The sequence below is a fragment of the Manduca sexta genome, chromosome 15, assembly GCF_014839805.1.
Source record: "Manduca sexta isolate Smith_Timp_Sample1 chromosome 15, JHU_Msex_v1.0, whole genome shotgun sequence".
NCBI classification, from domain to species: domain Eukaryota; kingdom Metazoa; phylum Arthropoda; class Insecta; order Lepidoptera; family Sphingidae; genus Manduca; species Manduca sexta.
Window position 1 is genome coordinate 7,132,459 of NC_051129.1, and position 15,170 is coordinate 7,147,628.

The 15,170-nt window shown below is 36.6% G+C and overlaps 1 protein-coding gene across 1 annotated transcript; it reads right to left on the bottom strand.

The window, feature by feature from the left end:
- Positions 1-7,077: 7,077 nt before the first annotated feature.
- LOC115451057 (cuticle protein 18.6) lies at positions 7,078-14,078 on the bottom strand. The gene is made up of 4 exons (XM_037438971.1): positions 13,986-14,078; positions 12,906-13,115; positions 7,879-7,980; positions 7,078-7,459 (listed from the first exon to the last, which is right to left on the bottom strand). The coding sequence occupies exons 1-4, from the start codon at positions 13,995-13,997 to the stop codon at positions 7,136-7,138; spliced, it is 648 nt and encodes a 215-aa protein (XP_037294868.1). The 5' UTR covers positions 13,998-14,078; the 3' UTR covers positions 7,078-7,135.
- Between the last annotated feature and the right edge of the window lie 1,092 nt (positions 14,079-15,170).

Consider the following 15,170-nt stretch of genomic DNA (forward strand, 5'->3'; position numbering starts at 1 on the left):
AGTATTAATAAAATATTATATCGTTCGATTCTATCTAACAACTTCACCGGCGTTATAATTATAGCGACAGCGTGTTGCGTGTTTACTGCTGTTTAAAAAGGTAACAACACCCTATACTTTGGCAGCCGTGTTGGTCGCCTAATCAAAGCGGCAAGGATCTGCCGTCATGCGCGTAGAACATTCTATTCTATGTACGCATTTGGTACTAATATTTAAATTTGTACATCCTTATGCGCCACCGTTTGATCAAGGTCGCAATTATTAATAACCATGAACTTGACTTGAATTTATTTGCTCGATTGGCATTCAAAATACTTGAAGAAAATCACAATTATTTTAGAAATAAGAAAGTTATTGTCCAACTTGCACTAATTTCATTATTTTTTTTACAGATTCCAGGATCGATTTTTTGATGATTGCTATAGTGGTATAAGTAAGTTGTAATTAGATGAAGAGGCGTGCTAAAGTTTTTAAGCTGTTTCCGTATTATAACTATGTTTTGTTTTTTATGTTGTTATCAATAGTATTGAGGGGTTCAGGTCCATGTCAAAGAAAAGTGGAGCTTGCAGACATAACGAATATTATGATATAATGTGTAACTAAAAATGTAAAGGTAATACAACTTGTCGCATAATAACAAAAAAAAAATCGATAAAATTTCATTTCGAAACCTCAGCACTTGGCATGTCATACTTATTTTCATTTCTTTACCGTGATAATTTGAAATTAATTTCTTAGTTCTCTCCATTCCAACCTCACATTGGTAAGTTTTCCGAAGTTTCTCGTCTCTGACGTGCGTTTTTGAATGTAAATCAGACTAGGCAGCTATGCATAATAATAGATAATTATGTGCATATAAGAATCACAAATTGCCTACGCTATTTTTTTTCAATCGTTAGTTTTATAACTTACGTGTGTTTAGCTAGAAAAATATAATCTTTTAAACTAAAGTGTTAGTAGGGGTAGGGCCTTGCACTAATAATGTTTTATAGTTTAACAAGATAAATCAGTTCCACCGGATTACGAATTCTTTACATAAAATGTTGTTATATTCCTTTGTACTATGGACTCCCCCCCCCTGCAGTAATCACTTACCGTTTAGAAAAATAATATCCTCACTTAAATAAACACTTAAATAAAAATAAATTACGAACTACAAAAACATATTACTTACTGCCAAATGATTCCGTAAAGCCTAAATTTTAACTCATTACCTGTACCTAATAGCCTCTTACAACCATTTAATGATTTATTAATGCAGCTATGTTTCCTTAATGAATTGATAATCTATAATAATATATAAAGCTGAAGAGTTTGTGTGCACGCGCTAATCTCAGGAACTTCTAAATCGAATTTTATTTTTTTTACTAATAGAAAGTTACATACAAGTCCTATGGGCATTTTATCCCGTAAGAATATAAAGCGGGACTGCTATCCCAAAAACTTTTTCACGCGGCGGCACCGCGAGCAAAAGCTAATGAACAATATTAGGCGTGTTTTTAATTTTCTGATAGGCCTTCGGGGCTTCCTTGTGGTTTTAGAAGGTTGGCTGTTTTATCCACAGCCCTCCCTTAATGTATCTCGTAGATTCCACGTATCGGTCGACGTACTTTCAGATATCAGTTTTTTTTTACAATCTTTTATTTATCCTTACGAATCACTTCTAAAAGTCGAGTTCTGAGGTCGCATTAAACGTTACCTCCGGTATTTTCCTTTTCAGCTAGCCTGTTGAACCTTCATAGGTCCTAGATGAAAAAAAAAAAACAATTATGGATATTTTTACGCGTCTTTTGCCAAACTTGGGGGGGCCAAATGCTCCCTGCCGACGGCTCTACGCAGGAGTCGTGCGGTCCATGGCCCTGTACGGTGCCCCCGTATGGTCCGCAGCTGTGGCGCGGCGGCAAGGCCGCTTTTTGAACGCGCCACAAAGAGCGATGGCCATACGGCTGATACGGGGATACCGCACGATCTCCTGCGAGGCGGCAGGCCTCCTTGCCGGACTACCGCCATGGGGTCTCGAGGCGAAGGTCCTCGCGTCACTGTATGTGTGGCGTGGGGAAGCGCAGAGCCGGGGCGTAACTCCGCTACCGCGGCAAATTGCCGCGCGGTGGACGGAGCTCCGGCAGAACCTCATGGCGGAATGGCGACAACGACTGTCGCAACCCTTGGCTGGGCACGCCACGATAGCGGCGGTAAGTCCCCTCTTCGAGGTGTGGCTGACAAGACGTCACGGCGTCCTCTCATTCCGGACGACGCAGGTACTGACCGGTCACGGCTGCTTCGGCAGGTACCTGTATCGGATCCGGGTGGAGGATACGCCCGCGTGTTTGTTCTGTGCGGATCGGCCGGAGGACACGGTGGAGCATACGGTGGAGGTGTGCCCAGCTTGAACTGAGCACCGCCGTGTTCTCACAACGGCCATCGGTGGCGGAGACCTCTCGCGTCGGGGCCTGGTAGAAGCCATGCTCCGGGGCGAGAGAGAGTGGGATGCAGTCACCTCCTTCTGCGAGGACGTGATGCTCGCAAAGGAGGTGGCGGGACGGCTACGGCGCCAAAGCGCCCAACGTCCCATCCGCCACGGCAGACGTACAAGACGCGGGCGTCGAACGTCTGCTGAGGATCGTCAGCCTCCGTAGGCGCGGACCGTCGGGTGACGAGCATGGGGTAGCTCGTCGCCCGAAACACCCCAACGGCCCGTGTGTACGGCGCGTAGTGTTCCACGCGCGCCTCGAAGAGCAGTGTCAGTGTCATTGACGGGGCCCTTTGGGGCCGGTGCCTGCCTAGGTTTTAATGCCATCCGATCTTGGACCTAGGCACATAGGCAAAGGATGGGAACACCGTAGGTTTTTAGTCAGTAGAAGTCTGACACGCCCTCCCGCCCATCCCAAGGCGGGAGATAGTCATCTGATGACTTACCTAAGTTAAAAAAAAAAAAAAAAACAGGCTGGCATAATTGTGTTGACTGCCGAGAGGATACCGTCACTGTCAGTGGACACTTTATTTAGACCCTAGTCCACTTACATGATGGTACATACCTCCTCCTCCTGCTTTGCTGTGCTGTGTGTACTGGTGGTAGATCTCTCATATGTGAGAGTCTGTCTGGGTAGGTACCACCGCAATGTCTATTTCTGCCGCCAAGCAGAAGTGCGTAGTCACTGTTGTGTTCTGGTTTGAAGGCAATTTTAGTCAGTATAACTGCTGGACATAATAAGACTTTATGCCGCATATCTCTGGATGGCGAGCGCGGTGGAATACCAAACAATAATTTGTAATTCAGAGTGTTTCTACTGTTTATGAGCGGTCGTATCGCTTACCACCAGGCAAACGACAAGCTCATCTTGTCATTCAAAGCAATAAAAAAGTGCCTCTATAAAAACCTAGAAAGTCAAAATAACACATACACTATGATTTAATTTGACGTTAATTATTATTTGCTGTCACAATGATTCAATGGGTTTATCCAAACAGTTAACATTAGCATTTGAAACACATATAACTTAACGTTAAATCACCGGCGTTGAAGAGCATACCATGACTAAATATAGTAGCATTATAAAATATGTGTCATACGAACTAAAATATTATGTACAAATGTACGGATGGACACGCGTAAACATAAAATATTAGTTTTTTGTTTCTGAATAGACGAGAAGAATTGAAAATTGGCATACAATAGAGTATCCTTGAAGAGGCCTATGTACGTGGTACAGTTGTCGTGAATGAATTTAAAATTTTTATTCTAAAGAATTCTAGTTTTTGTTATCAGAAGCGCTGGGTTGGTCACATGGTCTGGTTGACTGACAATCGATGGACCCAAAGATAGATATATTGGACCGAATCATCGGGTACTGAGAGAGAGGAAGATTGATTGCCTGGTAGGGAGACAATTTGATGGACATGGCGGGTAAACGTTGAATGAATACAGCTAAAATAAGGATAAATGGAACACTCTAGAGAAGGCATGGAATAGAAAGGAAAGAAAAATATGAATGGAAGACTCTAGAAAAACTTCTAATAGAAACGAGAAAATCTTACTAGTTATTAATTATTTTATACATATGGTATTAGGCATACAAAAATTTCAAGTATTTTATCAAATTAGTAAATTGGGTAATATGTTATATAATATAATAAATAAGAATATACAATAATTTGCTTAGTTAAAATCACGTAGGCTGCTTCCCCTTGCGCAGCTAATTATAACCGATACCGGAAATTAAATGGAAATTAAGTACCCGAGACCGGCAACCCTATCTTGATAAATAACTTGCACTTGCAAACTAATAGCAACCAGGAACTAAGACAGTCAGTTCATTCCATCCTATAAATAAATTCTTGATAATGTAAAAAAAATGGCGTCTTCAAGCCACGACAGAATTTTTTTTGTTAAACGGGCACAGCTCAGTAACCCCGCTGCACCTGATGGTAAGTGGAGTGCTGTCTAATAGAATGTCGACTGACGAGCGATGATTACCCCGCGGCAGTCGATACAATTATACCGGCCTGTTGGAACCGGATATACACAGGCTGATCCCAGAACGCGATACTTATGTGCGCCACTATGGCGGGTGTTAACACCCGCGTAGTTAAAACGTAGTTGTAATATTAGAGGTTGGAGAGATTGTTTGTTTCTTTGATCGTGCTAATCTCAAGAAATACTAAACCGATTTAAAAAAAATAATTAACTAATAGAAGGTTTCATTAGCCCGGAGTGGTATAAGCTACTTTTATCCCGGGAACTCTTTCACGCGGGCGGAATCCAAGACAAAAGCTAATTTTATATATAAGTTATGGATATCATGCTATGTCGTTTTTAAAATAGTTATGATGTATTGTTTCACATAAAAACGCGTGGCAACCCTAAGTCTATCATCTACTAGTGCAACATGGATTACTATTCGTAGCATTGTTTGCTGGTAAGATATTATTATTCATTTTTATTGCATGATGTTTATAAAACTCGAAATAAAACAAATTTTATAATTTTAAATATAAATATTCCTGACGTTTGTCTAGAGTAAAGAAGTTAGGAACCTTAATCTCATTATAAAATCGTAGACAGGGATTGTCTCTAATATATCATAAACTCCCTTTTATATAAAATTAATCTCCAGAAATACCAAAGAGACACGTAACGTGTATCTAATGAAGTTATTCACTCGAACGACGCGTGCGAGCATTGTGACGTCATGCCGGCATAACTTGGATACAATATGCTACAACCCTAACAATAAGGCTGGGTTATAAGTATTGTGTTAATAGGGATTCAAACTAAACGCTTACTAAATATTGTCCTAATTATAAGGTTTAGACAATGAAGAATGGCTTAACTTCACTGTAGACAGTTTTGTCTTTATGGTTTGTTTTTTGGGTAATCAGTAGTAACTTATCATCAGGTGACATTATTCCGTTTGCTTACGTTCCTTTTAAAAAAAAATAACACACACACTTAGTTGGGTTTACCTTAGAAGACACTCCACATATTTTCAGGGGATATCCTTGTAGATAGATATTCTAATTTGGTCGGAAAATATAGTGCAAACCAAGTCATAATGACCAGAGATAATTTTGTATGCCAAAATTGAAGCTACGGATTTATTCGCGCTAACAACACAACCTTAATCCATCCATAATTGATCCACTGAATAACTTAACTAATATACAAATATCAGCCGTATCTACATTATATTATAATAGAGTTAATCTCTTGACATGTTCTTGTGGCTACACCCTTATACATCCCCGTGTGATGCAACCATCGATTGATGTCATGCATTGTGCTATTGTCTGCAGAGACTGCTATTCATAGCACCATTTTGAATATTGTTTCATGGTTTTTAATAATACACGTGCTAACATCCTGTGTTGCGTCATGTAAAAAATATCTACAAATTGATTCATATTACGTTGGACGACGTAATAATTGCCATTTAAAATTGTAGTATAAAAACTTGATATATTTATACTATAGTATATTATTAGCTGTAAGTGTTTGGTAGAGCTAAATGCCACTGTCCTCATCTTCGCGTAGAAAACAAAATTTTTTTCTGTTGGAATGATTATTCAGTATTATATTCTGATCATGTTTTTGAACCACGTTCCATTCGTTTTTCCCAAATGAATCGCGAGTCATTAACGACGGCCACCGGAATTTTTATACTAGGTTTCACAACTATATATTAAGTAAATTGACTTCTAACGCAGTTGTTTAGTTCATAGACACCTAAATTTTGAGTAAACAGTGACATCAACATATTTAAATGACGGTGTACATCAGTATATGGGTCAAGCTAACTGTATGAGATATATTTCGTTGATTTATTTTCTCATATTAAAACCTACTTCTGCGTCTTTGATATGAAGAAAATGTAAATACGCCCATTATAATACATTTTATACAGTAAAGATAATTTTAATATTAAATATAAATTAGTATTCATGATTTTACAAGGTGCTTCATTATGCCATTTCCGTTTTATTATAATTTTACATAAAAGTAAATAAAAAATTATAGCTGGTTTCTTATATTTGTGAACCATAAATCGCTCTAAGCTTTTAAAATTGTAACTGCAAACAGCGATTTGGTATTTTACTGTCTTAGTTACGACAAACCACGATTAACATTAAGGATATATTGTTTGGTTAAAAAAATATTTTAGAATATAATAAAAATATCAGACCTGTATTACATGCAGTCCCACGGCTGGGCATGGGCCTCCTCTACCACTGAGAGGGCTTACACCTTAGTCCACCACATTAGAGCGGATAAGCAGACTTCACATAACCTCAAAATTATTATAGAAAATATCCCAATTATGTAGGTTTTCTCACGATGTTTTCCTTCATCATTAAAGCAAACGATAATTCACAGAAGTTATTTACATAATTGTATAAGAGTCAGAGGTGCGCGCCATTGGGTTTTGAAACTATGGACGTTTGTTTCGGTATTTCATTCAACCCCCTATTAGGCTATCGTCGATTTTGGTAATTATTACAATCATATATTTTTTTAATTCAAATTAATTATGCTGGTTACGACTAACGACTTGATAAGATATGGAAATGAAAATAAACACATTTATCAAAATATCAAATTCATTTATTAATCATTCTTTGGGTTGTTAGATCAGTCCATTCACTTAAGGAAAGCAAGGGGAGCCCTGTAGGCAGCCGATACTAGAGGTGCTGAGTATGCGGCTGCTACAGGTGCGCTGTAGGCGGCGTAGGCGGCGGGAACGGGAGCAGCATAGGCAGCAGCGACAGGAGCGCTGTAGGCATCGTAGCGTAGGGGTGCAGCGTATGCTGCTGCGACCGGTGCAGTGTATGCTGCTGCGACCGGGGCGGAGTAGGCAGCAGCTACGGGAGCGGCTACTGCAACGGGTGCGGCGTACGCTGCCGGAGCAATACTGTGAATGCCTGGTTTAGCAGCAGCAACAGCCAAAAGGGTAGCGAAGATTACCTATGAAACAAACACATATATATTTGAAAATTTATGTAAGTAGATTAATTTTTAAATGCAAACAAAATTCGTAAAGTTTTGACGATTTTTACCCAATCAGTATACATAAAGGTAACATTTCCAAACATAATTCAAGGCGAATACACATTCGTATGCAGACGTAACATTTGGGAACTACCGCTTGTTTCTTATTTGGTCATATCACAATTTCTATTAGCCTTGATTTTGAATGGGAAACAGTTGTTTAATACAGTTAATATTATGATTGTACAACATTATGATATCACTTCAACAGGAGATTAAACAGGTTTTGTTGCGCTGTGCTTTTTTAATTCTCATGACGTCACGGTTTTGTCTCAGTAATCACACACCGTTACGGTAATACAAGTAATTATATTATTTGATATATTTTTATTTACCAGCTTGTACATGTTTGTTGGTTTGTTTGTTCTTGTTGTGAACTGAAAGAGTGAATGATGTCCATCGAGGTAACCATCCACTTTAAATACTGTACTTGATTTGGTACGAAAGAGAATTTCGAGATATTACGAGGGCCTGCAAATTTACGTACATACGTTCACGTTGGTGCTGCTCCGAATTCTAGATAAATATTCAGCACGTTACAATGCCACAATGCACAATTTTAAATTGTTTCAAGGTAACCCAGTTAATCTCGTATTTATGTAAAGGTAAAAATTACTAATGATTTTTTTAAAATTATACGATATAAAAAAGATGTGTATGAATAAATTAGCGTCGTTTTATAATAAAAATATTAGAACACATAACGTATACGAATATATTTCTTGAATATGTAGGTAAATTATGGTATGGTGAAGTGACAGAAATCTTAATTTATTTTAACCTGCAGAATATTTCTGTGGAAAAACATGTACATACCTAAACGTTCGAAATTGACTTCTAAACAACCTCCTAGAAATATTGTGAAACTAGGTGTTGCTCGCGGCTTCGCTCGTGTGAAAAGCCTTTCTGCTACAAAGGGTACAAACCACAGTATACGTGTACATAACGCTATCCTTACGATGCCAACGCCATCTATTAAAAACAGATTAAATCTTCAACTACTACCCGCAGTAACTAGCCCTGATTAAAAGTAACCCAATTATTAACTTAGGATATTCTATGTGTGTGCTAAATTTCATCCAAATTATTTCAGCTATTTTTGAGTTAATTCTTATAGACATTTTCATAATCTTTCGCATTTATAATATTATTAAGAAGTAAAATAAGAAGTAACATAGTAGACAATAAGTAAGGTAAAGCTGTATCCTCAAATCCAACAATTGTAATAAAAAAACAATTCTATATCCAATAAATAAAATTGCATGTATCTGTAAATAAAACGAAGGAATTATTTCCTTACTAAAAAAAAGAATAACTACTAGACGAGAGACAAAATAATATTAACGTCAGTCATGTACATTTTTTGAGCTTAATAAACTTAAAAACAGGAAACTATTTTTAAATTGCATAAATTAATTTAAAATGTATCTAGATTTGTATTTTTTAGTTTTTTTGTAATGTATACGTAAGTAAACACTTGGTAAATATCGTTTTTGTACAGGTAAGTTTATCAGCGACTAGTTCAAGCTAAACTATAAATTATCTAAACCAAAATTTTTTCTTGTCTCACAGGTGCATAAACCGAGTGCCGAGCATATCAGCATTCAGGGTGTGCGGCATCATTGCGTCAGAGGTCAGTGCGCGCGTGTTTGATGTTACAATGACAATTCTAGTTGCGACAACCCTGGAGGTCAATGCGCCTCCATACTGGATGTTCAGTCACTGCTAGGTTAATCATAATTGCACTCTGTGTGACACTTAATTAAATCGCCCTAAATAATCTTATTTGCGCCTTTTTCGAATCGATAAGTCGCCTTGAGTGGTTATTGACTGTTTATTATTATCGGTCATTGCGGTCGAAGCAATGCACTTTCGTAGGAGTATGGTGTGGGGTACTAGACCATGACCTTCTTTAATATATATATTTTTTTTGACTTTGATAGTATTGAAGGTTCACTTGTATTGACCTATGGGCTAAAGACATTTTTTAACGTTGTCTTCTATTGTTTCTAGGGACTGAGAAGCAATTGACTGTAATGGCATAGAGTTCACGCAATCCGGAGCTTGCATCTTGCATAGTCCACGCTATTCAAAGAGTATATCATGATAATATTTTTTTTGGATCGAATTTAATCAGCAAGTAGCTTTAGTATCTAAAGTATTTCAGGTTATCCTTTTACCTTTATTGCAATGCGTCATACTTTCCTTCGTAGTTTTAAGGCTACATAAACACGTCAGAAGCTTCGTACCTATCTTTGTATCAACAGTTTCTTTTTGTGTTCTCAAGCGACATGCATAATAATTAGCCAGCTTTTGAACTAGTCTGATATCTGGATTAAGGGTTTGTAATACTAAATTACAGAGCGGGTTAGAGATTAAAATATTCTCAAATCGAAATAATTGGACTAAATCGGGTTTTCAATTTGAATTCGCTTGAGCTATAATGATAGCACACGCGGTGAGTATAATTTACAATTTTTATTTGAAGTTATTTATAACATTTTAGGATAAGTTAGGAACTTTTTCACCTCCGACGCAAAAAGAGGGGTGTTATAAGTTTAAGGAATAAATCTATGTATCTGACTGTGGTATCGTAGCTCTTAAACTAATAGACCAACCTGATGCAGTTTTTGTTATTTGAAAGCTGTGATCAATATGGTTCTTTGCTATGATTATGAAGCTCTATGTGTTCTAGGCCCTGTGACATGGGGGCATCTGGAGAATTCCACCACGGCATACCCTGCCTGTCGTAAGAGCCGACTATTTGGGGACTAGAGAGAGTCGCGGAGCGAGCAGTGGGGGGCTGTTCGCTCGACTACAGCGACTCTGAGGTGGACAACAATTGGTCTCCCAATGTCGTAAACGCCAAAAGCGTCTTTTAGTAATATACTTTTTAACATTAACACATATATTTTTACCTGGTTATTTTCCCCATAGGATATAAAGGATTTTTTTAAATCTAATTTTTTAAATAGATGGTCCTGATGTCGTTTAGAGACTTTTATAGCGCGAAAGGCGCTGAAGACGCGAACACCTAGTACATAATATGCTTAAAGTCGCCATTGCATTTCATTAGAGACAGGCATAGTCTATTTCTCTTTAAAATGTACAGCATTACCGGAACATTCAAATAATCGATGGATGAGATTTGAACTAAGCCTAACTACATTATCATTTACCTTTGTATACTACAAACCTATTGTGTAATGCTATTTCTAAACAAATAATTAATAGACCGGTTCAATGGTAATGAATTCGTTTGGATTAAATGTAAGCCATTGTAAACAAATGTTTGTTATTAATGTAAGTAATCGCTTTAATATGTAAGGATATTGAACTGTATAGCCGAGATTTTCTAGTACCTAATTTCAGTTACTTCACGTCCAGCGTAAATATCTTGGTTTTTAGTAAAAATTAAAATCTCTTTGTCCAAATTAGTTGCGGACGTTAGAATTTTATGCAATGGAGGTGATAAGTACAAGGCGGATTAATTTTCATGCAGTTTTAATCATTCAGCGCGTAATTTTACCAAGGACATAAACTTTTCCATTTATAAATAATCAGCCTGTGTATCTTCGGTTCCAAAAAGCCGGCATAATTATGTCGACTGTCGAGGGGTAATCATCTCTCGTCAGTCGATATTCTATTGGATCCTACTCCACTTACCACCAAATGCAGTGGGTTTACTATTTCGTGCCGTATAAAAAAGGTTTACAAAATCACATTATGTTTCTATTACTAATAGTATGGAATATCCATTTACGTGAAATGAACAAAAGTGTTCGTGACCTTCACCTATGAAAAATATATGAATTGCATAATTTGTACATAAATAGATGTTTATTAACAGATGCTGCACATTTGTAAGTTGCTTTCCTTGTTTGACCACTTTTTAGTTCTCTCTTGGTATAAAACTGCACTTTTCTGGACCTTTATAATAAACAAGAAATTTGTCTATGTCATGTGTGTAGAATCACATCGAAATTCTTTCAGGGGTTTTGTATTTGCTAATCCTAAGAAATATGCAAACATGTTCTCAGCCTTTCAGATTTTTATTGTTAATTGAAAGTAGGATATCTAATTAATTAGTTGTGAATTTTTTATATATCTATACTTATAATAAATCTGTAGAGAGGTCAATTCTGTACATGAAATATATTTCCAAAATAACTATCAGGGGGTGATTAGGGATCGATACTGATGCCAAAAAATGCAATTAGTAAAATTTTTGTCTGTCTGTCTGTCTGTATAACCGTTATAGAAACAAAACTACTCGATGGATTTTAACGAAACTTGGTACAATTATTTGTCATACTCCTGTGCTGGTTATAGTATACTTTTCATCACGCTACAATTAATAGGAGCAGAGCAGTGAAGGGAAATGTTGGGAAAACGGGAGAAGTTACTCCATTTTTAAGCTTCCGTCGCGTGTGCAACCTTAATGGTTAAAGCTACACAGAAATCATGTATGACGGAAATGTTCTCCTTAAAATTATCTAAAAAATATCCCACGACAGCATATGTCTATCTTTTATGGTTGACTCACAATAACACGTGTAACTCCCGATAACTTGCAGTTCGAAGCTTTCTCATTATATTTGACTACTCTTACGTTTATAATACTCTCAGTCATCCCTAATTAAAAAAGTTAACATTATTAAATATTCCATAAAAAAGAATCATAGAAATCGGTATAGAAACACCAAAGTTATACATGAAATACGCTAATAATAAGCCATCACGCGTGAATACTGAATCATGCTATAAGCTTCCTTCGATTTCACCAGGATCCCATCATCAGACCCTGACAGGACAATCGGACCACCTGCATACCACCATACTTAAAAAAAACATCCCGACAAATTGAGCACCTCCTCCATTTTTGAAGTCCGAAATCCACGCGGGCGAAGCTGCGAGCGGAAGCTAGTAGATAATAAATGTTTAGTTTGAAGCGCATAATTTATGATGAATCTGCAATTTATGAATAGTATGCTAGTTTATCTGTTTGTTATTGAATATCATTACAATTACGTACCATATATTATGTTCGCGGCTCCGCCCGCGGTAAAAAGTTTCCGATATAAGTGATGTGAAAGAGTGTGAGTGTGAGTGAGAGAAAATAAAATGGGTACCTACATACTCGATGCACTTATGGTAATCTCCACTTCTAGTAGAAGGCATGAGTGTGTGATTTTGTTTATAGTAATTATAGGAGAGAAATAATATAAAAAAATTGTGGAAATAAATTTATTTCATGATATTTGTTGTTTCGTGTGAAATCATTTTCTTTCCAATACGTTTTGGTTTGTACAGTTTATAATCCAATGTTCTAAGGCTGTTTATCGTGTACTCATACTAATCAACGGCGGAGAAAGTATGAGTACGGAGACGCGTAACTGTAGGCGGAGTAGGCAGCCAAAGGCGCGCTGTAGGCAGAGTAGGCGACGGGCGCGGTGTACGCAGCAGCTACCGGCGCGGTGTACGCGGCGGCTATGGGCGCTGCGTAGCCTCCGACGAAGACGCCGGGCTTGGGCTCGGCCGCGGCGAGAGCGAGGAAGCAGGCGAAGATGAACTGGAAAGAAAAAAAGTTTTGAAAAACTATGACAATGATTAAGTATGAATTTTCGGATGGTTAGCTAAATATGAAACTATCGTATAGGCAGATATTTTAATACACAATAAGAAATGATGAAACCCACTTAATAAGTATATTTACAATAATTGATATTATTATAAGTATAACCCTACATAATTATATAGAACCTACATAATCGTGATGGTTTATTTTTGTATAAATGTATCAATATTAATTCAGTTAATTATGATCGTTTTAATGCCTTTAACCCGCATTTATATTGTGGTTGTGTGGGAAACAAATATCAATGGCAACTTTGGCGCCATCTGGCTTACAAAGTCTTTATGCAAAATTTTATTTTTGTTTACCCATATGCGAAATGTAGGATATCGAAGCCCATGAAGGCTCAGCTAATTTTAAAATCAATCATAAAATCGTTTCATGAGGAAATGTAAAAATAAACCCTTTGATTAAATTACAACTTATCACTTCATATTATAAAAATAAATATAAAAAACTAACGACAAATCGTAGTTTGTTTTTGTACTACAATACGTAAAAATACCAAAAACATGGATGGTGGATCACGTTAGGAACCATTTATTTACAATTCTTACTTCGGTCACACTACCCTAATTAAATCAGTTCTATTTTGTAGATTTGCTATCAAACCGTTATTGTACTGTCAAATAACGAAATTCCACTAATAGATAAATAGTATTTTTTATGGAAGCCATATTGATAACGTTTGAGTTACGTTCATAGGTTTTTATCAAATATGCTGTGGTGTTTATTAAGTTATGGACGATGATTCAAGGAGCTTACTAAACAGCAATTGGTTAAAACAATGAGAATTCTACTACTCACCAACTTGAACATTTTGGTGGTTTGTTATCAGTTAGCTTCTGCTGAGCAAATGATATCAAGTTGAAGTCCAGCACAGACTTTATACTATCAATGAAGGACATGCAATGAAGATATTCCTTCCGCGCCGTCCGCCGTGTATTCTGAATCACGATCAGTTTGCCTCAAGCGAAGTGCGTCGATGAAAGTAAATACGGCCATTTCTATTTCATCACAATCAGCTGTGTCACACACAGTTTTTGGTAGTTATGTGCAAAAAACAATAATTACTTTGATTTTTTTTAAGGGATTGTAAAATAATATTGTATTCTTATGTAGAACTTTATTGGGTAAAAAATAATTATCAATAAAGTTTTGCGGAAATTCTTCGAATATAAAATAGTATTACAAACGAGTACGACGACCTTTGAAATTATTTTGAAGACCCATACACTTTCCAATATAACTAACACAAAACAACCAAAAAGTTTATACCAGTTCATTGACTTATTTAAATTGTTGAATAAAACAAATATTGTATAGAAATCAATTACCATCGAATGACGTTTCTACCTCAAGTTTTAAACGAAAGCAATTTGGTTGAAAGTTGAAAGTGATTACCTTTCAAGACATTAAAAAAAAAAGCAAATTAGCTCCAGCATGCTCCAGCGCGAATCAGTATTTGTTCTAGTCCAATATATCTTCTGAATCACCAAAGACCATGTCCTAGATTGACATAATATAGTTTATTTTATCCCGAACTTGTTTACACTTTTCTTCTGAAAAATATGTTCCATGCTGGCGGGGCCTCAAAAAAAGTTTACCAATAAATTATTCTCATAGAATTAAGATACGTTAATTCCCTAAAGACAAGTGAAGCGTTGATTGATTATAGAATAGGTATTACGGTTACTGAGTAAATGCTATTTGTGAAATAAATGTATAAACTTATCAAATACAAAAATGTCAGATTCTATTTTAATGTTCCCAAAGAAATGGTAATAAAAAAATTACATTAAACTGGTGAAACAGGCCCTCAGTATAATGATTTCTTATATTTACGGGAATATTGATATTGAAATAAAAATATTTTCAAGACTTTGCGGTCTTCGAAATGTCGGAAGAAAATTATAATATATAAAAACCGCTATAAAATCTGCAATATAGTTTTATTTTGAGGCCCTTAATATGTTACGCAAATTTATTCAG

Bases quoted from the DNA above. Each gene is read 5' to 3' on its own strand.
- LOC115451057 (XM_037438971.1), bottom strand. The intron at 7,981-12,905 runs TGATTAGTATGA...CTCTTTCGTACC, and splicing joins ACTCATACTTTCTCCGCCGT to AAATCAAGTACAGTATTTAA. The intron at 7,460-7,878 runs GTAAATAAAAAT...TTTGTTTCATAG, and splicing joins CAACAAACATGTACAAGCTG to GTAATCTTCGCTACCCTTTT.